The following is a 24,088-nucleotide window of genomic DNA, read 5'->3' as shown; positions in this document are numbered from 1 at the left end:
GGCATTTCTGTCATCAGATCTGAAAGAAATATAGTCATGAAAAGATAGTTTTCTGGATAGTTTAAGACTGATCATACTTTCCAAAATCTGTGTTTAGTTAGGACCTGTGTTTAGTTATGTTGCTCTTTGACTTATTAAGTATTTTTGCTAATTGTGTTTACATCTAAATATATCAATAGAATAGAATGCCTTAATATTTTAAAATAAGTTATGATCTGTCAGAAAATCATATATTACTCTGAGTATAAAAGATGATTAAATATAATTGGACTAACCAAGATATAGGGCTAGAAATAGAGCAAGAGTTAGATTGGAAGGCTTTGTAAAACACAGAGAACACGTCCAGGATGAGTAAGTAAATGCCAAGAAAGAGCAAAAGTAGACTTACCACATAGAAAGGACAAGAACAGTAAGGAGTTTGACCAGCTTCGAGAAAGAGATGAATTTAAGGAAATTGAAACTAGATTGGATAGATAGGATCAGATAATAACCTGATGAGAAGTTATTATTAGGCAAAGAGGAGTTTTATTTTAAAATTTCTAATATGTTGCAGACCAGTTGTTGTATGAAATATAATACAAATGAATTAGAAAATTAAATAAAATATTTGCCCCAATTTTTTATTATTGAAATTAATATCCATACATGGATGACTGTCTCTTGTTTCCTTTCCTCTTCAATTCTTCCTTTTTCTTCCTTTCTCCTTTTGTAGTTTAAAGTTATTTAAAAGCAGAGAATTTTTGTTTCAATATAAAACCAAAATGATCTCAGCTAAGTTACTTTGTACTTTTGTGGCTTTTTGTTGATGTGAAGGGTTTTTTCCTATCCTGTGGATCAACAGCCTTTAATCCAAACATGGCATATTTTTCTGGTATAAAGAGAAGGCCAATGCCTGAGCTTTAGGTACCTGCAGGTTAGAATGCTTGGGAGGATGAGGGCAGTGAAGTAGAGATGGAATAACTACCAACAGTAGCCAGGGACCAGGCTAATACCATGGAACCCAGATGGAGGAACAATTTCAAAGAAAGATATAAAAAACTGTAATGAATGATACAGAGGATCAAGGAGGTTAAGGAAAAAGAAACCAGTGCATTTGTAGGGACTGTCATGAATATCTTGGGTCAGTTCCAAGATTGGATAAAGCTGTGTGAAATAGGTTAAAAAGAGTTTGAGTCAGTAAAGTGGCTTAATTTACACAAATTCAACTATACTTTCTCTTTAAAAAAAAAAAAAAGATGGAAGAGAATTTAAGTAGTGTTCTCAGTGAACAATGTTCTTAGTGTATGTTAATTGGGGAAATGTAAATCTCTTCCTTCAGTTAGACTCAATTCCCATATGCCTATCACAGTGTGAGAATGTGAGCATCTTTAAAGATAAACATTGTATTTTTCATTTTAAATGGCCCCCTTTTTTAAAAGTAAATTTATTTATTTATTTATTTTTGACTGTGTTGGGTCTTTGTTGCTGCGCACAGGCTTTCTTTAGTTGCGGCGAGCGGGGGCTACTCTTCGTTGCAGTTCGTGGGTTTCTCATTGCAGTGCTTCTCTTGAGCACGGGCTCTAGGTGCGCGGGCTTCAGTAGTTATGGCATGCAGGCTCAATAGTTGTGGCTCACGGGCTCTAGGGCACAGGCTCAGCAGTTGTGGTGCATGGGCTTAGTTGCTCCGTGGCATGTGGGATCTTCCTGTACCAGGGCTCAAACCCATGTCCCCTGCATTGGCAGGAAGATTCTTAACCACTGCGCCACCAGGGAAGTCCTGGCCCCTTCTATTCAGAAGCCAACTATTTCATCTGATGCTCAGTTGAAGAAATGCCATCTGGGACTTCCCTGGTGGTCCAGTGGCTAAGACTCCGTACTCCCAATGCAGGGGGCCTGGGTTCGATTCCTGGTCAGGGAACTAGATCCCACGTGCATGCTGCAACTAAGAGTTCGCATGCCGCAGCTAAAGATCCCCTGTGCCACAACTAAGACCCGGCACAGCCAAATAAATGAATAAATAAATAAATATTAATAAAAATGAAATGTTATCTGTTCAGTTCTATATCATATTTTATACATTATTAATATGTGTTAGGGTTTTAGACACAAGTAATAAAATAAACCACATTTTATGGGAGACTTAAGAGCTTTAAAAGTATGATTTTAAATATACACAGTTTTCAGTTGATTTTAATTAATTAATTAATTTATTTATTTATTTTTGGCTGTGTTGGGTCTTCGTTTCTGTGCGAGGGCTTTCTCTAGTTGCGGCGAGCGGGGGCCACTCTTCATCGCCGTGCGCGGGCCTCTCACTATCGCGGCCTCTCTTGTTGCGGAGCATAGGCTCCAGACGCGCAGGCTCAGTAGTTGTGGCTCACGGGCCCAGTTGCTCCGCGGCATGTGGGATCTTCCCAGGCCAGGGCTCGAACCCGTGTCCCCTGCATTGGCAGGCGGATTCTCAACCACTGCACCACCAGGGAAGCCCTTCAGTTGATTTTAGATCCCACTTTCTGGCCATTCTTTCTTAACTGTTAGCAAAGATGTGCCTCAAATATATATGATAAAGAAATGGAAGGAGTATAAACCTGTCAATGGAGAAGAGAGAGGGAGAGTGTGTGATAATTGGAGAAACCAGCAAGGTTAAAGTTAGCTCTTTATTTGTATTTTTTTGCGAGACCTGTGGGTAACTGAAGGAAGACTTGGAAGATGCTTGGAACACAGTGAGTAAAGGTGAAAGCAGTAGTACTCTTAATATGGCTAGGTTTATTTATCTTTCTGATATTAGTAGCAGCAGGTTTCTTATTTTTTTAAATTTATGTAAGTGAAAGAAGGCTATTTCCCCTCTTAATCTACTGTTGTCCATTAAAAGTTTTTTTAATATATTTCTTTTGTCTGTTTACAGCTTCAGAACTAGCAAAAACACCAAGAAAAAGTGTTTCATCCAATTTGAAGAGTGATCCTGAAATTACCACAGACATTCCTCAGTGTAGCAAGGGTAAGATTTTACTTCACTTCTTTAAAGAGAGTTTTCATAGTTGCTTCAAAGTTATAGTATGTTACTTTTTTTTCTTGTCTAAGTGCATTTTTATATATTTTCTTCTTTTCTGTTCTGAAAATTGATTCAGTAAATGCAGTTAGTACCCCAACCTGTGTGCTTTAGCATACCCATATTTAGCTATCAATAAAAGGGGAAAAGATCTGTGTGGGTTGAAGTTGTACAGATTGACAGGGCCAACTAGAAACAGTCTTAAATCCTGTTGTCATTTGCTTGAGTTAGCCAAATGTTTGTGGAAGATTTGCTTTGGCAAATACTATTGGAAATAAGGTTTTGGGGATTTGGAAGTCTTATAGTTTGGAGAATTGTGGAGCAGTTGTTTTTGAATGACCCATTCTAACTAGATTAAATAGTGTACTTTTAAAATAATGAAAAATGAAAAGGACTCCATTTTTTCTTGTTAATGAGTGCTACAGAAATGTCATTAATGGGAGAAATCATAAAATTAATAGTGACAGTTCAGCCTCTAGTGGAGATGCAGTTAATTGAGAATTCAATAATATGTAGTGGCTTCTGGGTAGAACCTGCACCTTTGCTTTTAATGAAACTAGGCTATTATGGAAAGTGAAGTATTTGTAGTAAGTAATTGTTTTTTGTTTCATTCTTTAGGGCATTCTGCTTCAGACAAAGTTCAGTTGAAGGTAAGCAATTGAGTAAAAACAAGGAAAACCCTTAGTGTTACAAAGTTAAGACATGATGAAAAATATCCATTTCATCTCTTAATTTAGATAATACTTTTATCATTTATAGGTATTTGCCAATTAAATACCTAACTTACAGATAAAGAATCTGAGGCTCAGAGAGGTGAAGTGACTTGTCTAAGTTCACCAAACTAGGAAGGAGAAAAGCTGGAAAATGAAGCTAGGTCTTCTGGACCCACCTGTTGTGCCTTTTCTGTGTCAGAACTATCCCTGGGTGTTTTTTTTGTTTGTTTGTTTTTAATTTAATTTAATTTATTTATTTTTGGCTGTGTTGGGTCTTCTGGCATTCTTTTTCAAGTTGTGGATCACAACACATTAGTGGATCTTGTTGATTCCCTAAGAGACCATCAGAAAATCTGTTAATCAGTGGTATTATATTTACATACCACAATTAAAGAGAACATCAGTCTGCGAGTCTTAGTGCACTGTCTTAGAAGGGGGAGTTCAGGAGAGAATATGTATAGGGCTTGGGGATCTGGACTCGAGGGGTTTAAGGCACATCTATCAAGATGGGGAACTGATCTGTATTAGACAGAATTCATGGCATAGTATTTTAGGAGTAGTGGACACAGTGAGGAGAGGGTCTTGAATTGAGTTTTGATAAGTAAACCAATGTTTGATAAGCTAGCTGTTTGCCCTGGTAAGTAGTCTGTTGTCCTGATGGGAAAATAGGTTGCCCAAATGAGCAAACTGTCAAGATAAATTAGTTTGCAGAAATTTCTGTAGCAAACGGTGAAGTTATTTAATAGTTTATAGCCTTATCTTTTTGAGCAAGAATTTTCTGAAATGGTTATTTTGACACAAATATTCTCAGACCTGATAATTAAGCTATATGGATATAGGTTGTCTCAACTCTCAGTCTTGAAATCAGTTTAGTAGGGCATGATCTACAGTTTAAAAAAATGAAATAGAATAAATTAGAAAATTTCTATTTTATAAGTATTATTTAATTATAATTTGGTTAAGTTATATATGCACATGTGTACTGGATCAAGGTGGCAAAACGTAAAAAAAAATTGTAAGGATCTGGACCAAAGAAGTTTGAAATATACTGTGATATACTTTATAAACCCAGTAGGTGATCAGATCACCTATTATAATAGTATTCTTAATATCCCAAATCAAAATTTAGTTATAATATTTGTAACTAGCACCCACAACTTATCACAAGATAACAGACTTAAATTTTTTGTCATATTTTCATGTTGCCAAAAAAACACAGGGTACTTTATCTTTTTATCAGTACTGTTAAGTTATCATGTATACACCAGTAGGCATTTTATTGTGCTAGAAATTGAATGGTGTTAAAGTATTGTATTCTGTAAGGAAAAGAAAAACGTGCGTTATAATCTGTAAAATGTTTAAAAAATTAAAAATACAGAAGTAAAAAGTAGAAATCTTTTTTCTCTCCTTCTCACGGACTACTTTAACACCAGTAAATTTCTCGTACATGGAAAGGCCCACTGCAGTAAGTATAGGAGTCCCATTTCCTTGCTTACTCATCATCCCTGGACAGTATTACCTTTTTTTAGAAAAAATATTCTAATCTGATGGGTGAAGAATGATTCAAAGGCTGATAAGCTTTTTCTTTACATAATAATAGAAGTGCATCCTTCGCAGGTGTCTGGAATACAACTTCTAGAACCACTCTAGGAATCCTACGGAATTCGTTGTATCGTTTTAGTTGTCATACTCTCCCCCCGCAACAAATTCATATATTGTTGTCTTCCAGGTCTAGGAAGGAGCTCATCTGGTTCTAATGTCTATTGAAAACAAAATATTTTTCTTCCTTTCTAGCCTTTCTTTCACTCAGAGACATCATTAATTTTCATGTCATCATTATTATTTGACTATTTATATTGCTTTTTTATTTTTAAACAGAACAATGATAAAAGTGAATTTCTGTCAACAGCACCTCGTGGGCTAAGGAAAAGACTAATAGGTGTGTATATCTTTTTACACCGAGTTTTTATAAAAAGAAGCATCTAAACAAGAGGCAATAATGGTTAAATATACAGGTTCTAGTCTTCGAATGCTTACTTTTTATTTTTGGGCTGCCACTTACAGGGACCTCTCTAGCCTCAATTTTTTTCATTTGCGAAATAGGGATAATAATGGTACCAGCCTCAGAGTTACTTTGAGATTAATTGAAATAAAGGATGTCAGAGTGCTTAGTGTAGTGCTTGACCTTGGTATGTGCTTAACAGGTGTTGGCTATTATTACCTTTTCTTATTAGAACTACTTATTGCTGTTTCTTTTCATGAAAGAAAGGATATGTTCATGTCTTCAATTAAGCTGTAGATTCCTTAAGGGCAAGGACTATATCTTATATTTTAACTCATAACACTTAGCACTATGTCTTTACATTATAGTCAATGGATATTGAGGTTAGTTAAAATTCTTCAATAAAATAACATGCCTTTTAGTTTATTTGCCTGAGACAGTTTTAGAAATGGTTCTGTTGATTTATTTAGAAGTTTTATCAATATATTGAAACAATTTTAAATATTTACAGTTGTACTGAATACTATACAAAGCCAAGTAAACAGACATGGTTCCCGCCTTTGGGAAAATTATAAATGGTTTTGGGTTTTTTTTATGTTTTGGGGGGGTTTTTTTGGCCATACCACGTGGCTTGCGGGATCTTAGTTCCCCAGCCCGGGGTTGAACCCGGGCCACGGCAGCGAAAGCGCTGAGTCCTAAACACTGGACTGCCAGGGAACTCTCTGGTTTGGGGTTTAAATATTTAACTTTGGGGCAAATGACTTTTTGACCTTTATATTTCTGAAAGATGTCAACTCCTTTCTTGGGGTTGACCCCTTGACAATAATGTTAGCTAACATTGTTAAATCTATGCCCTGTAGCCCTTATTTTTTCAAGGTATAGAGTTGATAATACATTTTTAATCAACATAAAAATTGTAACACTAAATTATTGTATATCTGAAGCAATAAAAGATGATATATGCAATTGATTATTATTATTTTATGTCAAATACATCCCACATCTTAAGTTTCCTCCTTATCCCACAGAAGAATCCTTTTTAGAGAGAAGGTGAACTTCCTTCTCCTTCTCAATCACCACCAAACAAATATATCAACATGTGTGATGTATTCATGTAAATAGAGTAAAGACGTTGTCTGGTACCTCCTACCACTTCTAACCCTTGCATCTACCATGGGCAGCAATCAGTGCAAATCTGAATCTGCTAAGCTATGTATGCCCACAAAATCAAGCCTTTTTTTTTTTTTTTTTCTTTTTCAGTATCTATATTTGTTATATGCTGACTCTGGATATTCTGAAATATGCTCTTCAAAATAAAGAGTGATTTGCTTAAAATTATTTCATTCATATTTTGGAAGTTAACCTTTTATGATAGTTTTATACTTATTTTGTTGAGTGTAAGTTTTATCCTTACTTTATGATTATAAAACTAGCTTTATTAGTTCTGGAGAGTGGTGGGGGTGGCTACAGTTTGTTTAAAAATATAATTCTTATATCTACTATGGGATGGATTGTGCGTATGTATTAGTAGTACTTAAAGTAGTAGCTGTCATTTATTGAGTGCTCTATCAGTTAGGGTGGCATTTTCAGTAGGCAGCAATGGAAAATTCTGTAACAATGGCTTAAGCCATGGACACTGAAGTATCTCACATCATAAGTCTAGGGATACACAGATCACGGTTGATGTAGTGACTCAACAGTGTCATGAAGGATACAGGTTCTTCCTATCTTTTCACTTTGCCGCTGGCATTTTTCATCTTTAGTTTTGATATTTTATATTGCAAAATGGCTTCCATAGCTTTAAGCTATGGGTATAAGTAAGGGGCTTTCCTTCCATAAGTGAGGAAAATCTTTCCCAGAAGCTTCCAGCAAATTTCCCCTCAAGTTTCATTGGTTAAAGGTTTACATAGCCAACTCTAGTTGCAAAGGAGGCTGAGAGAGCACGTATCTGGCAAAGGAAAAGACAATTAAATTACTGTGATTATTTATCCCTTAGGGTGGAGCACATTGCCACATTTTACAATGAATTCTATTAGCAAGGAAGAAGGAAAGAGAATGGTATTAGGTATGACTGACAATTTCTGCCACATTTCCTATGTGTTAGGCATTGTTTGTTGCTTTACATGCATTTCAATGTAATCTTCACAATGCTTTATTAAATTAGGCACTGGTAGCCTCATTTGATAAGTGAGGAAACTGGTGCTCAGAAAACTTACATAACTAGCTCTGGTGAAATCATCAGCAAGTAATGACAAAACCAGAAGTCACAATCTCTTACTTCAAAGCCCACACTCTTCTTAATACCCCACAATGCCTCTCTTGTCAAACTGTCCAATTTTCCCAATTGCTTCCTCCCCACACAGTTCCAAGGTCTCATTCTGACAGTGAAAGTGAATATTCTGCTTCCAACTCGGAGGACGATGAAGGGGTTGCACAGGAATATGAAGAGGACACTAATGAAGTCATATTGAGCGAACAGATTCAAGCTCAGAATAGAGTAGTTTCGGCTCCTGTTTGCAAAGAAACGCCTTCTAAGAAAATGAAAAGAGATAAAACGGTAAGTGAAGAGAGAGACTTTAAAGAAAAATCAGTAATATCTCAAAGATAAGCTACCTAAGAGATCCAAATGGGAGGATGAACATAATTTTTTTCCTTCACTTTTCTACATTTTCTCAGCCTTTCACATAAATTCCCGCATATATTTGTGTCTATTTCTGGACTTCGTATCCTGGCCTCTCTGTATCCATATTCATGCATCAGTACCATAGTATACGCTAAAGGTGACAATTCAGTTGAATAAAAAGAGCTTTTAAATAAATATTGATTGGATAATTGGAGGCAAGACTTCTCAGTATATACCTTTTTATATAGTTTCATTTTTGTAACGTTGCTGATGTAAAGTCAGTGTAAGTAATAAATGATGTGACTATGGACCCATGTTGCGTCGTTTGGAGAACACTGCACCTATTATGGCCTGAGAAAAGGCTAATTATCCCAGCGTGCTCTGTAAAGACTCAGAGCAGTCTAGGAAGCCTCCTGCTTGAATGACTTTCCATTCCTTCCTTACCACCACGGAGCTCAGTCCTGCCCCAAATCAGTAGAACACGTGGTGAGTCATTTTACTGGAATAGTAGGCAAGTCTTTTTTTACCTTGCTGTTGATGTCTTTCTCATTTCCACAGTCCTTCAACTGTACTAATTAAAGGATTTGCTAGGAGTGTGTGAGGCAAAACAAAGGTCCTGATGTGTAAAACCCTTTTTTTTTCCCAGTCTAAATGGGAATTATATGTTGGAATTTAGGAATCGTTTTTGGGCAGACTACTTCAATCTAGTGATTTTCTTCAACTTTTATGATCCTAAGAGTTACTCAGTTTTATTACTGGAATTAAATTTGCTTGGTCCTTAGTCTGTGTTGTTGCTTCAAAAAGAAAATACTGACTGCCAAGTAAAGAATTTCACATATCCTGTTTATGCTAATATTACTGTCTAGTCCTCATATAAAACAAATATCTGAAACTAAGAACTCACTTTGCTTTTGTCCACTTTCAGAGTGACTTAGTAGAAGAATATTTTGAAGCCCACAGCAGTTCAAAAGTTTTAACCTCTGATAGAACACTGCAGAAACTAAAGAGGGCTAAACTGGATCAGGTATGTTGCAAGGAGTGTTATTTGTAAATTCTTCTTATTGTGAGCTGAAAAATATAGTACATAAGCAGCAAATCTGAAGAGTAAGTGTACATAGCAGAATACTATCCTGATCAAATGAAACACAAATTAGTGTGACATCACTATTGCGTATTTTATTATGTAAATGGTAACTGGTTCATTGGATTAGAATTGTTTGACATACTCTAATTATACATATATAATTACATATTTTTCTCTTATTTATTGTTTCTTCAGGATCTATAATCATCAGGGTCATAGTTTCTTTTTTTTAATTTATTGAAGTATAGTTGATTTACAATTGAAGTAATTGTAATTTATTGAAGTATAGTTGATTTACAATGTTGTATTAATTTCTACTGTACAGCAAAGTGATTCAGTTATACCTGTATATATATTTTTTCATATTTTCCATTATGGTTTATCACAGGATTTTTTTTTTAACATCTTTATTAGAGTTGCTTTACAATGGTGTGTCAGTTTCTGCTTTATAACAAAGTGAATCAGTTATACATATACATATGTCCCCATATCTCTTCCCTCTTGCATCTCCCTCCCTCCCACCCTCCCTATCCCACCCCTCTAGGTGGTCACAAAGCACAGAGCTGATCTCCCTGTGCTATGCGGCTGCTTCCCACTAGCTATCTATTTTACGTTTGGTAGTGTATATATGTCCATGCCACTCTCTCACTTTGTCCCAGCTTACCCTTCCCCCTCCCCATATCCTCAAGTCCATTCTCTAGTAGGTCTGCATCTTTATTCCCGTCTTGCCCCTACGTTCTTCTGACCATTTTCTTTTTTTTTTCTTTTTTAGATTCCATATATATGTGTTAGCATACAGTATTTGTTTTTCTCTTTCTGACTTACTTCATTCTGTATGACAGTCTCTAGGTCCATCCACCTCACTACAAATAACTCAGTTTCGTTCCTTTTTATGGCTGAGTAATATTCCATTGTATATATGTATCACAGGATTTTGAATATAGTTCCCTGTGCAGGGTCATAGTTTCTTTGATATCCATGTACCATTAATCTCTGTTATCAGTTTAACCCACATATTCATTGAACCTCACACTGGTCATAAAACAAAGACTGACCTGACTCTCAGTTAAAAACCTTGCAAAAAGCAGAGAATATTCTGCTTCTTGCTATTATGGAAAGCCTGCCCATTGCAGTAAGGTAACAAGGTTGCTATATACTATGGTTCCAGTGTCTCGTTTTATAAAAAAATACCATACAGTTAGACTCAGGGCTTTGACAGATACCTCACTAAGAGAGGACAAAGAACCATCTGAATAAGAAAATCTTTCATTAGAAACTGGGCTTGAGGGACTTCCCTGGCGATCCTTGGTTAGGACTCTGTGCTTCCACTGCAGGGGGCATGGGTTCAATCCCTGGTCAGGGAACTAAGATCCCACAAGCCATGCAGCCAAAAAAAAAAAAAAGAAACTGGCTTGATAATTTAAGTCACAAAGAGATTGTTATTGACTCAGAGAGAATCAAGATTTTATCTGAAATAGGAATTCAGTGCAATTTCCTAAGGTATACAGGGCTTTTGACAGAGTTTTCCAGCTATAGAAAAGAGAGAAGAGAGGTTTACCATAGGGTAAACCTCTATGGCTTGGATGACATGGTGCTGTGTGGTTGGGGGTTTTTGGTTTTTTCTGTTTTGTTTGTTTGTTTCCACCTGTCTCATAGGTATTGCAACTCAGATCAGAGACTAGCTGAAAACATGTGTCAAGAAACCAAGCTGTTCAAGGAAGAGATGGCACTAACATCTGCGTAGTGCATGTATTTTTTTTTTTTTTTTATACAGCAGGTTCTTATTAGTCATCAGTTTTATACACATCAGTGTATACATGTCAATCCCAATCTCCCAGTTCATCCCACCACACCCACACCCACACCCACACCCACCCGCCACTGCTTCCCCCCTTGGTGTCCATACGTTTGTTCTCTACATCTGTGTCTCTATTTCTGCACTGCAAACTGGTTCATCTGTACCAGTTTTCTAGGTTCCACATATATGTGTTAATATATGATATTTGTTTTTCTCTTTCTGACTTACTTCACTCTGTATAACAGTCTCTAGATTCATCCACGTCTCTACAAATGACCCAATTTGGTTCCTTTTTATGGCTGAGTAATATTCCATTGTATATATGTACCACATCTTCTTAATCCATTTGTCTGTTGATGGGCATTTAGGTTGCTTCCATGACCTGGCTATTGTAAATAGTGCTGCAGTGAATATTGGGGTGCTTGTGTCTTTTTGAATTATGGTTTCCTCTGGGTATATGCTCAGCAGTGGGATTGCTGGATCATATGGTAATTCTATTTTTAGTTTTTTAAGGAACCTCCATACTGTTCTCCATAGTGGCTGTATCAATTTACATTCCCACCAACAGTGCAAGAGGGTTCCCTTTTCTCCACACCCTCTCCAGCATTTGTTGTTTGTAGATTTTCTGATGATGCCCATTCTAACTGGTGTGAGGTGATACCTCATTGTAGTTTTGATTTACATTTCTCTAATAATTAGTGATGTTGAGCAGCTTTTCATGTGCTTCTTGGCCATCTGTATGTCCTCTTTGGAGAAATGTCTATTTAGGTCTTCTGTCCATTTTTGGATTGGGTTGTTTGTTTTTAAATATTGAGCTGCATGAGCTGTTTATATATTTTGGAGATTAATCCTTTGTCTGTTGATTCGTTTGCAAATATTTTCTCCCATTCTGAGGGTTGTCTCTTCGTCTTGTTTGTAGCTTCCTTTGCTTTGAAAAAGCTTTTAAGTTTCATTAGGTCCCATTTGTTTATTTTTGTTTTTATTTCCATTATTCTAGGAGGTGGATCAAAAAAGATCTTGCTGTGATTTATGTCAAAGAGTGTTCTTCCTATGTTTTCCTCTAAGAGTTTTAGAGTGTCCGGTCTTACATTTAGGTCTTTAATCCATTTTGAGTTTACTTTTGTGTATGGTGTTAGGGAGTGTTCTAATTTCATTCTTTTACACATAGATGTCCAGTTTTCCCAGCACCACTTATTGAAGAGACTGTCTTTTCTCCATTGTATATCCTTGCCTCCTTTGTCATAGATTAGTTGACCATAGGTGCGTGGGTTTATCTCTGAGCTTTCTATCCTGTTCCATTGATCTATATTTCTGTTTTTGTCCCAGTACCGTATTCTCTTGATGACTGTAGCTTTGTAGTATAGTCTGAAGTCAGGGAGTCTGATTCCTCCAGCTCCATTTTTTTCCCTCAAGACTGCTTTGGCTATTCGGGGTCCTTTGTGTCTCCATGCAAATTTTAAGATTTTTTGCTCTAGTTCTGTAAAAAATGCCATTGGTAATTTGATAGGGATTGCATTGAATCTGTAGATTGCTTTGGGTAGTAAAATCATTTTCACAATATTGATTCTTCCAATCCAAGAACATGGTATATCTCTCCATCTGTTGGTATCATCTTTAATTTCTTTCAACAGTGTCTTATACTTTTCTGCATACAGGTCTCTTGTCTCCCTCAGGAGGTTTATTCCTAGGTATTTTATTCTTTTTGTTGCAATGGTAAATGGGAGTGTTTCCTTAATTTCTCTTTCAGATTTTTCATCATTAGTGTATAGGAATGCAAGAGATTTCTGTGCATTAATTTAGTATCCTGCAACTTTACCAAATTCATTGATCAGCTCTAGTAGTTTTCTGGTGGCATCTTTAGGATTCTCTGTGTATAGTGTCATCTGCAAACAGTGACAGTTTTACTTCTTCTTTTCCAATTTGTATTCCTTTTATTTCTTTTTTCTTCTCTGATTGCCATGGCTCAGACTTCCAAAACTATGTTCAATAATAGTGGTGAGAGTGGACATCCTTGTCTTGTTCCTGATCTTAGAGGAAATGCTTTCAGTTTTTCACCATTGAGAATGATGTTTGCTGTGGGTTTGTCATATATGGCCTTTATTATGTTGAGGTAGGTTCCCTCTCTGCCCACTTTCTGGAGAGTTTTTATCATAAATGGGTGTTGAATTCTGTCAAAAGCTTTTTCTGCATCTATTGAGATGATCATATGGTTTTTCTTCTTCAATTTGTTAATATGGTGTATCACATTGATTGATTTGCGTATACTGAAGAATCCTTGCATCCCTGTGATAAATCCCACTTGATCGTGGTGTATGATCCTTTTAATGTGTTGTTGGATTTTGTTTGCTAGTATTTTGTTGAGGATTTTTGCATCTATATTCATCAGTGATATTGGTCTGTAATTTTCTTTTTTTATAGTATCTTTGTCTGGTTTTGGTATCAGGGTGACGGTGGCCTGGTAGAATGAGTTTGGGAGTGTTCCTTCCTCTGCAATTTTTTGGAGGAGTTTGAGAAGGATGGGTGTTAGCTCTTCTCTAAATGTTTGATAGAATTCACCTGTGAAGCCATCTGGTCCTGGACTTTTGTTTGTTGGAAGATTTTTAATCACAGTTTCAATTTCATTACTTGCGATTGGTCTGTTCATATTTTCTACTTCTTCCTGGTTCAGTCTTGGAAGGTTATACCTTCTAAGAATTTGTCCATTTCTTCCAGGTTGTCCATTTTATTGACATAGAGTTGCTTGTAGTAGTCTCTTAGGATGCTTTGTATTTCTGCGGTGTCCGTTGTAACTTCTCCTTTTTCGTTTCTAATTTTATTGATTTGAGTCCAATCCCTTTTTTCTTGATGAGTCTGGCTAATGGTTTATCAATTTTGTTTATTTTCTCAAAGAACCAGCTTTTAGTTTTATTGATGTTTGCTATTGCTTTCTTTGTTTCTATTTCATTTATTTCTGCTCTGTTCTTTATGATTTCTTTCCTTCTGCTAACTTTGGGTTTTGTTTGTTCTTCTTTTTCTAGTTCCTTTAGGTGTAAGGTTAGATTGTTTATTTGAGATTTTTCTTGTTTCTTTAGGTAGGCTTGTATAGCTATAAACTTCCCTCTTAGAACTGCTTTTGCTGCATCCCATAGGTTTTGGATCTTTGTGTTTTCATTGCCATTTGTCTCTAGGTACTTTTTCTTTTTTTTAAAATAAATTTACTTATTTTATTTATTTATTTTTGGCTGCGTTGGATCTTCGTTGCTGCGCGCGGGCTTTCTCTAGTTGTGGCGAGCGGGGGCTACTCTTTGTTGTGGTGCGCTGGCTTCTCATTGCGGTGGCTTCTCTTGTTGCAGAGCACGGACTCCAGGCATGTAGGCTTCAGTAGTTGTGGCTCACGGGCTTAGTTGCTCCGCGGCATGTGGGATCTTCCCCGACCTGGGCTCGAACCCGTGTCCCCTGCATATGCAGGCAGATTCTTAACCACTGTGCCACCAGGGAAGCGCTATCTCTAGGTACTTTTTGATTTCCTCTTTGATTTCTTAGTGATCTCTTGGTTATTTAGTAATGTATTGTTTAGCCTCCATGTCTTTGTGTTTTTTATGTTTTTTTCCCCGTAATTGATTTCTAATCTCATAATGTTGTGGTCAGAAAAGATGCTTGCTATAAGTTCAGTTTTCTTAAATTTACTAAGGCTTGATTTGTGACCCAAGATGTGATCTATCCTGGAGAATGTTCCATGTGCACTTGAGAAGAAAGTGTATTCTGCTACTTTTAGGTGGAATGTTCTATAAATATCAATTAAATTTACCTGGTCTGTTGTGTCATTTAAAGCTTGTGTTTCCTTATTTATTTTCTGTTTGGATGATCTGTCCATTGGTGTAAGTGGGGTGTTACTGTTACTGTGTTACTGTTATTGTGTTACTGTTGATTTCTCCTTTCATGGTTGTTAGCATTTGCCTTATGTATTGAGGTGCTCCTATGTTGGGTGCATAAACATTTATAATTGTTATATCTTCTTTTTGGATTGATCCTTTGATCATTAGGTAGTGTCCTTCCTTATCTCTTGTAACAGTCTTTATTTTAAAGTCTATTTTATCAGATACGAGTATTGCTACTCCAGCTTTCTTTTGATTTCCATTTGCATGGAATATCTTTTTCCATCCCCTCACTTTCAGTCTGAATGTGTCCCTAGGTCTGAAGTGGGTCTCTTGTAGACAGCATATATATGGGTCTTGTTTTTGTATCCATTTAGCAAGCCTGTATCTTTTGGTTGGAGCATTTAATCCATTCACGTTTAAGGTAATTATCTATATGTATGTTCCTATTACCATTTTCTTAATTGTTAGGTCCTTTTCTTCTCTTGTGTTTCCCACTTAGAGAAGTTCCTTTAGCATTTGTTGTAGAGCTGGTTTGGTGGTGCTGAATTCTCTTAGCTTTTGCTTGTCTGTAAAGCTTTTGATTTCTCCGTTGAATCTGAATGAGATCCTTGCTGGGTAGAGTAATCTTGGTTGTAGGTTCTTCCCTTTCATCACTTTAAGTATATCATGCCACTCCCTTCTGGCTTGTAGAGTTTCTGCTGAGAAATCAGCTGTTAACCTTACGGGAGTTCCCTTGTATGTCATTTGTCGTTTTTCCCTTGCTGCTTTCAATAATTTTTCTTTGTCTTTAATTTTTGCCAGTTTGATTACTGTGTGTCTCAGCTTGTTTCTCCTTGGCTTTATCCTCTATAGGACTCTCTGCGCTTCCTGGACTTGGGTGGCTATTTCCTTTCCCATGTTAGGGAAGTTTTCGACTATAATCTCTTCAAATATTTTCTCGGATCTTTTCTCTCTTTCTCTTCTCCTTCTGGGACCCCTATAATGCGAATGTTGTTGTGTTTTACCCAGAGGTCTCTTAGGCTGTCTTCATTTCTTTTCATTCTTTTTTCTTTATTCTGTTCCGCAGCAGTGAATTCCACCATTCTGTCTTCCAGGTCACTTGTCTGTTCTTCTGCCTCAGTTATTCTGCTATTAATTCCTTCTAGTGTATTTTTCATTTCAGTTATTGTATTGTTCATCTCTGTTTGTTTGTTCTTTAATTCTTCTAGATCTTTGTTAAACATTTCTTGCATCTTCTCGATCTTTGCCTCCATTCTTTTTCCGAGGTCCTGGATCATCTTCACTATCATTATTCTGAATTCTTTTTCTGGAAGATTGCCTATCTCCTCTTCATTTAGTTGTTTTTCTGGGGTTTTATCTTGTTCCTTCATCTGGTACATAGCCCTCTGCCTTTTCATCTTGTCTATCTTTCTGCGAATGTGGTTTTTGTTCCACAGGCTGCAGGATTGTAGTTCCTCTTGCTTCTTCCTTAGTGCATGTATTTTTATATACGCAACATGGGGGAAGGAGAAGTGGATCTAGGGTCAAAGTAGGACTTCATAGGACCTAGAGACAAAAAGACATGTTGGAGGATGAAAGAAACACCTGTTACTGATAGTGAAGAAAGGGAGGTCTTTCATTAATTGTGGACATAGCTGACAGATACAGTCATAGTAACATGTGTCAATAAGCATTTATTTCTCATGTCTGCGGGTCACCTGGGAGTTGGCTGGTCTAGGATTTGCTCCACATGTCTGTCTTCCTTGTTGGACCTCCTTGGAAAGCTAGCAGAGGCATGTTCTTCTCATAACAATGTCAGAGACAGAAGAAGTAGAAAAACAAAAGACCTCCTAAAGCCTGGGCTCAAACTTTCTCAGTGTCACTTCTGCCTCATTCTAGTGGCCACAGTAAATCACGTGGCTGAAAACAAAGTCACAGAACAGGGGACTAGACTCCACCCGTTTAGTGGGAGGGATTGCAAAGTCACATGGCAAAGGGTGCGGATAGGAGAAGGGGCAAATATTGGGGCTAATAATGTAATTCTGCACAGATACTAAAGTTTGAAATGAAGGTGCATAGGTGACATAACATTTCAGAGTTCACACTAAGTGTGAGTATGCTCTGATAATCCAGTATAAATAACTACTGAAAATGACACTAGTGCTTTATTTGCTTTTCAGGGCCCTAGACGTTAGGAAAAAAAACATCAGATGGAGAGAGAAATTTTGTAAAGCTACTACTTTACAGTTTTACTTAGAATTTGTCCTGTTTCTCTTTAAGTATGTGGATGAATAAAAACTGTATAGGCTAGAGTGCCTGGAATCTTGGTTGCTGCTTTAGTCTTCAGTATTAAAAAAATATTTTACTTAAAGGATAGAATCATGAAAACACAGTAGTGCCAGGGTAAAAATGCATATACAGCTTTTTACTAGAGTTTTCATTTCAAGAAGTGAGCTGTGTTTGAGTCACTAGCATGAATTTCCAAGTTTTGGGTGCAGAGCAATGTATCTTCCTCAGTTTATTTTTACATTATTGTTTTAAAAACTTTGCCATACTTCCCAAAGATAAAGGATTTGTTAGAAACAGCTTTTAAAGAGGAGCAGTGAATTTTACTAATGATAATGGTAAATTATAAAGAAACTTGACTGTTTTCTGAGAATTAATATTGAACTGTTACCTTAAGCGTTTACATTTTTGCAAATCCATAGGTTTTTAAAAGAGTGTCTGGATTTGTTGTCAAAGCTGGGAGGCAGGTTTAATCGTCTCCTTATGGTAACAATTTTTTTAGAAATTAAAGACATATTCATATTTGGAATTTATAGTCATGTAAATGGTTCTAGAGAAAATGTAGCAAATTCTTTACTGTTTTACATATTTGTACTTAAAGAATGTATAAAACATTTTAAGAAAGAAATATTGAAATATTATGTGTATTCTCAGTAGATGTACTCATTACCAAACCTGATTAAAGTAATATTTCCACTGATGGCCTCTTCTAACCTCTACCTCTAAGGAAATATTTTTAGTGTGGATTGATGTGATGTATGTGGATTGAGAGTGATTTTCTTCCCTCCCTCTTCCTTTTTTTTTTAAAGCAAACTTTGCATAACTTATTGAGCAAGGTTTCTCCTTCCTTTTCTGCTGAACTTAAACAACTAAATCAACAATATGAACAGTTATTTCATAAATGGATGTTGCAGTTACAGTAAGTACTATTATCATTGTAAACCTTTGTACAATAAAGAATAATATATATTTACATGTCTATGTTAAAATCAAAGCAGTTTGACATTTAATTTTCTTTTTGCAATGAACTTGATATGTATTTTTATTTATATGTAAAAATTTGAAAAAACAGGTGTTTTCCCAATTTTATGACCCAGATGTAGAAATGCATATTATTATATGACTCTTCTCAGAAATTCCAATTTTCAAGAAATTTGTCTTTTCTAAGTTTAATCAGACTTGAAAGCTATTGTGTAAAATAGCCTTCCTTAGAATTATGAATTATTACTTATAAAAATATTTGAAAATATAATTTGTCAAGATTGATAAATATATCAGTTAGATTTTAATTCAGTTTTTTTAATTCAGAGTTTCTAAAATGAAAGAATATATATTTTTCTTTCAATCTCATTCTGTTTACATGTACTGTAGACCTTCAGAATTTCATGAGATCTGTTCTCTAAACATTATTTTACCATTTTAAAATTGTTTCTTAGAATATTTTTTTAATTTTATCATTTTTCAAATACCTCAGGTTAAATTTAAATTTCCATTAAAACACCTAGAAGAATGATAAAGATTAAAACATAGTAATTTTTTTCTATAATTACTTTTATATTCGTATTTAAAAGGACCTTAGTGTAAAGAAGTGCTTAAAGTGCTTTAGAAGGACCTTAGTATAAAGAAGTGCTTCACATTTTATGCTAAAATGTGAATGGTGCAGTAAGAACATAAAAATTGCCACAATTTTCCCCAATTGATCCTGGTTTTCTTTGCCAATAATAAATCAAAGGAGTATGCTAGTAAGAAAATAATTATCTTCCCTGTTAGGACCTCACCTTCTCTCAATAACTATTTATGGATCTGTTCATTTTGAATTTATAAGGCAGATCTTCACTCTGATCCCATCCCCCAGTCCACCAATTCTTCCTTCTTCCCATATGTCAACTTTGATAACTTGATTTGCTTTGCTTCCCAGCCTAGACCTCATAGTCAGCTACTTTAGTAGAATTGCTAGCTCTCTGAACTCCCTTGCTTCTTTTTTTCTGCTGCTTCTATCTTGCTAATCTCTGCCTTTGGGGGTTATCTCTTTTCTTTTCTATTTCCAGGCTATCCTGCATTGCTACAGAGCATCACATAAATACTGTTTCTGATTGACCTCCGTTAAAAAATCATGGAGTTGAATTTTAGCCTGACCCCTAGTGCTTGGTGTTCTGGGTTGTCTCATTTACTCCCTTGGCTTCAGTTGCTTTTTGTATGTGAATAACTGCCATAACTATATCTCCAGCCCAGCCAGATCTCACTCCTCAGCAGCAGATGTGAATGTATATTGGAAGTGTCCATGTGGATGTCCTGTAAATATTAAATCCCTCAATCCCACCTGCCCCAGCTACCTCACATAGTGGATGCACCCCATTCATGTAGTCTATGCCAAAAAACGAGCTATTCTTAGTAGTCCCTTTCACTTAACCTTCCGTGTCTAATCACTCTCCAAATCCAACCGATTTGATGTATAAAGCTCTTGACACATTTGTCTCCATGACACCTAATTCAAGTCCATAGTCTTTGGTGGTTTTACCCTCCTTCCTATCCATTCCCCCACTCAGTCAATGTAATCTTCTAAAAAGATCATGTTAACTTTCCTATTAAAACCTTTCACTTAACACCTATTTACTTTTAAATGCTCATGTTCCTTGGAATAAAATCCAATTCATGTCTTAGTTGATTTAACAACACCTTTGTGACCTGGCCCCTGATTACTTTTCCAGTTTAATCTATTAGTTAAAACTCTGCTTCAGCCTATAAGACTTCTTAGTGTCTTGTACCTAGTGCCATGTTCTCCCTTGCCTCTTATTACTTGAAAGGTAGTAGGAGCTTGAGAGAAAGTTGGAACTGCAAGCTTGGTGTACAGATAATAAAACTGTGCTTTTGCTTTATATAAGTTGGGAATCAATATAGTTATTTAGCCATGCCATTTCTTCCTGTATTCTTTATAAGCTTAAATTAAGGAAACTGGTTGATTATAAAATTGGCAATAAGAAGTACTGAACTTTAATTTCATGAGTGCTGTTTTTATTACAGCCTGGGGTTCAACATTGTGCTTTATGGTTTGGGTTCTAAGAGAGATTTACTGGAAAGATTTCGAACCACCATGCTGCAAGATTGCATTCATGTTGTCATCAATGGCTTCTTTCCTGGAATCAGTGTGAAATCAGTAAGTTTTAAAAATGTTAAAAGGAACAACATCATATCCCCTGCCAATCCATATCCCCATGTTAATGAGGATGCTATTTCATATTCTGGAGCATTCAGTTTTTGTTTTTATTGCAATAGTTTTCACACTAGTAAGATTGCACAGTGCTTAAGATCATGTGTTTGGACTCAGAGGGTTCTAGCTTTGAATCCCCATCCTTGAATTTCCTATTTGGTAACTGATAATGTATTAAATCTTAGGGAAATGTTAGCTTTGTTTACTACATTGAATACCAACAGTACTTCTCTCAAGGATAGGATTATGGGGGACTTCAATTTTATTATGCTTTTATGTCACTTTAGTGCTCTAAAAATAATAAAAATATAAGAATGGTTTATAGTTCTTTGATCATTTTTACTCCAGATGCTCATATCTCTTCATCATTTGGAAATTAATTTAAACCTTTTGAGTTCTGGATATTAACCAATGTAATATTCCTTTTTAGAAGTGTCCTTAATGTTTGGGTCCTCTTTCATCTGATAAATATATAGTTTTCTAATATTTCTTATATTGTTAGTTTTTTGTTTTGTTTTGTTTTTACTGCCTGCTTATGTTATCTTTACAACTTTGCTATTCTTCCCTGTTTCCTTTTAGTGATAACTTATGCAAAGAAATGAATTAGATGTACTTAAGTACCAGTAGAATTTTTGAAGTGATTTTTCAGACTTAGTGGGAAATCCAAATTTATTTTTAACTTATTAAAAAAAAGGATTGGTTTGCTAGTTGTATTTATCCTACATGACAGAATAAGTTATAACTGATGTACTTCTTGCACTTTTATGACATAGATCCTGAATTCTATAACAGAAGAAGTCCTTAATCATATGGGTACTTTCCGCAGTGTGGTGGATCAGCTAGACTGGATAATAAACAAATTTAAAGAAGGTAACGTGAAGGAGATGCTCTATAGTTTTAGGGTGAAGCTAAGCGTACACTTATTTGTGTACTAGTATACATAAAATTGAGGATTGTTTTAATAATGACACTTCTCTCAATGCTGATTTGATTTTGATTTCTTTAAAATAATTTGTCCTGTCTTCTTCTGTGAACTTTTTCTGTGAACTTCACTTACCTAGCAGGAAAGAATTACTCCTGCTACCTTGAATTTATATAGCCAAAGCCTCTTTTTCTTTCCCCCCAAAACCTTTTATTTCAGGATAATTTTCAAGTTTTGTTTGGCCTGTGTAAAGTGTTTCCAGTTAATTGGTACCTCTATGTCCGATAGTTTTATATTGTTTAATATGTTTATAAAGCATTCTTATCTTTATCCTGAGTAAATATCAATGCATTTGAATAATTTCATATACTAAAATCTGAGAAATGGGGAAAAAAACATTTGTTTGTTCTTTTGGTGTGAATGTTTTTGTTATATGAGTATTTCAGAAAATTAAAAATAAAATTATTTAGGGTCTAACAATTGTCATTTAGTCATTGCTTAACAATTAAATGGAGTAATTGGTTATGCTTAATGATTTAATGGATGATTTTGATATTGTTTGTACACTCACTAAAATAGGTGCCTGAGTCATTTTTTTATATATATTTATATGTAGTTACTCTATTATATATAATCCGTATTATAATAAATATTTATATATTATATAATCTGTATTATCTAAATATAATTTATATTTGTATTAAATAATTTATAATTATATAAATCATATAAATGTTTTTACATAGATATAATATAAATCTTTTATAATTATGAATTATATAAATTATAATTGTATATTACATATGTAATATAATAATTATATGTTTGTTTACATATAATTTAAATACCGACTATGGTGACTTCTAGAATTTAAGGAACCTTGGACTTCCAAAAATGTGTCATCTCAGAATCTTTGTCACTATATTGTCTCTCTTGTCCCTCTATCCCCAGTGGAAGAGAAATGTACTTATCCTCTTTAAAAGGCTCATCTTTTGTCATAAATGCTAATGTCCCATTTCTTACCAGCTCCTGAGGGACTTAGCAATGGCTTTTAAACATGTATAGAACTTCTTCCATCTTAGGAAAAATATTTACCTGATTCTACTGCCCTTTCACTCTATTTTATTTCCCTATTTCAATATGATTTGAGAGTTTTTGAAGACATGTCCTGCCTTCTACTTTTTACTTGTTTCCTTCTTAATTTCTTGCCTCTGTGCTACCTGAATTGTATGCTTGAAGATCACCTGTAATTTTTTTCATACTAAAAACACTGACCTTGCCTCACCCTTTGTTTATCTTGATCTCTCCAGTATTTGATGGTGTTGACATCTCCATCATCCAAATTCTTCCTTCACTGACTTTTATGATATTTTACTTCTCTGACCTTTCTCATGCTTTGGGCAATATCCTAAGCCTCTCCCCTTCTCTTCTTTTGTCTCTTGGCTTTTGTGATAACCAGAGTTTTCTATATTCTCTCTTAATGCTTAATGAGAACTCCTTTTTTTGGAGGAGGGGACCACTCCCTCCTTTATCCCACCTTGCAATTCAACATGCACAGATTCACCTCCAATCCAATATGTATCTTGCCTTATTTCCTATGCCATATTAAAACTCGTTTCTTCATGGTCTGATTCAAGTGTTAACCATTCCAGTTAAGTCTCTAACTGCTCCAGTGTCTACTGATTTCCAATGAATTTCTTTTTTTTTTTTAAGACTATAATAATGTCTTGCCTGTTTTATGAGTGACTGACATAGCTTCTCAAATAAATTGCATACCCCTAAGCAATAGTTCTTTTGTCCTGTGCTACTTTGATATATTCTTTAACACAGTCCTTGCATGTGGTAGGGGGCTTCACAAGTACTCACTGAAAATAATAATTGCATTCTCTTTCCTTTTAGAGTCTTCTTTAGAACTCTTTCTTCTTATCCACAATTTGGATAGCCAAATGTTGAGAGGAGACAAAAGCCAGCAGATTATTGGACAGTTGTCATCTTTACGTAATATATACCTTATAGCATCTATTGATCACCTCAATGCTCCTCTCAGTAAGTTAAATATTACTATTTTTCCTTCTTGAGATATCAGTCTTTGAAAATTAATTTTCTTAATGTTGTCACAGCATTTTTATTATTTTTAAGTATGCTTTTCCTTTGTTGCATGTTTAAAGACATAGTTGCCAAAAATATGTGTCCTCAATCTGATTTAGAACATAATTCTTGGAAATAAAAATTTAGATAGTAAAGGGTGTGTTTTACAGCTAAAGTTTCATGAAGGAGAGGAGACCCAACTATTATTTTGGTTTCTTTCTACTCTTCTTTGTGGAATTGCAACATTTATTTTATGCATTTAATTCAGACTTTGTGATAATCCTATAAAACAAAATGTTAAATTATTAAAATTTTTAAAAGAATGCCTTGGTAGTGCTAATATATTTTAACTTGTATTTAATATACAAATAAAGATTCAGATGTTGATTGACAGTGAAATTAGATTGTGAGGTACTGATTTGGATGGGGAAATAGCAAAAATGAAAATTTTCAGGATTCACTTTTTATTTAATGCTATCTTGTTCTTTCCTAGAGCGGAATCT

General features: G+C 35.3%; 1 protein-coding gene across 2 annotated transcripts in view; it reads left to right on the top strand.

The window, feature by feature from the left end:
- Positions 1-24,088, top strand: part of ORC2 (origin recognition complex subunit 2) — a 49,138-nt gene that overhangs the window by 17,849 nt on the left and 7,201 nt on the right. For both annotated transcript variants that reach the window (XM_061203793.1, XM_061203787.1), the window contains 9 exons: positions 2,882-2,974; positions 3,644-3,675; positions 5,617-5,677; positions 8,104-8,297; positions 9,289-9,387; positions 18,177-18,286; positions 20,389-20,521; positions 21,349-21,445; positions 23,397-23,543. In XM_061203793.1, the coding sequence (XP_061059776.1) occupies positions 2,882-2,974; positions 3,644-3,675; positions 5,617-5,677; positions 8,104-8,297; positions 9,289-9,387; positions 18,177-18,286; positions 20,389-20,521; positions 21,349-21,445; positions 23,397-23,543 (966 nt within the window). The remainder of the gene's footprint in view (positions 1-2,881; positions 2,975-3,643; positions 3,676-5,616; positions 5,678-8,103; positions 8,298-9,288; positions 9,388-18,176; positions 18,287-20,388; positions 20,522-21,348; positions 21,446-23,396; positions 23,544-24,088) is intronic.

This window comes from Eubalaena glacialis, chromosome 1 (genome assembly GCF_028564815.1).
Source record: "Eubalaena glacialis isolate mEubGla1 chromosome 1, mEubGla1.1.hap2.+ XY, whole genome shotgun sequence".
Lineage (NCBI taxonomy): Eukaryota > Metazoa > Chordata > Mammalia > Artiodactyla > Balaenidae > Eubalaena > Eubalaena glacialis.
This window is presented reverse-complemented; position numbering and strand designations above follow the sequence as displayed.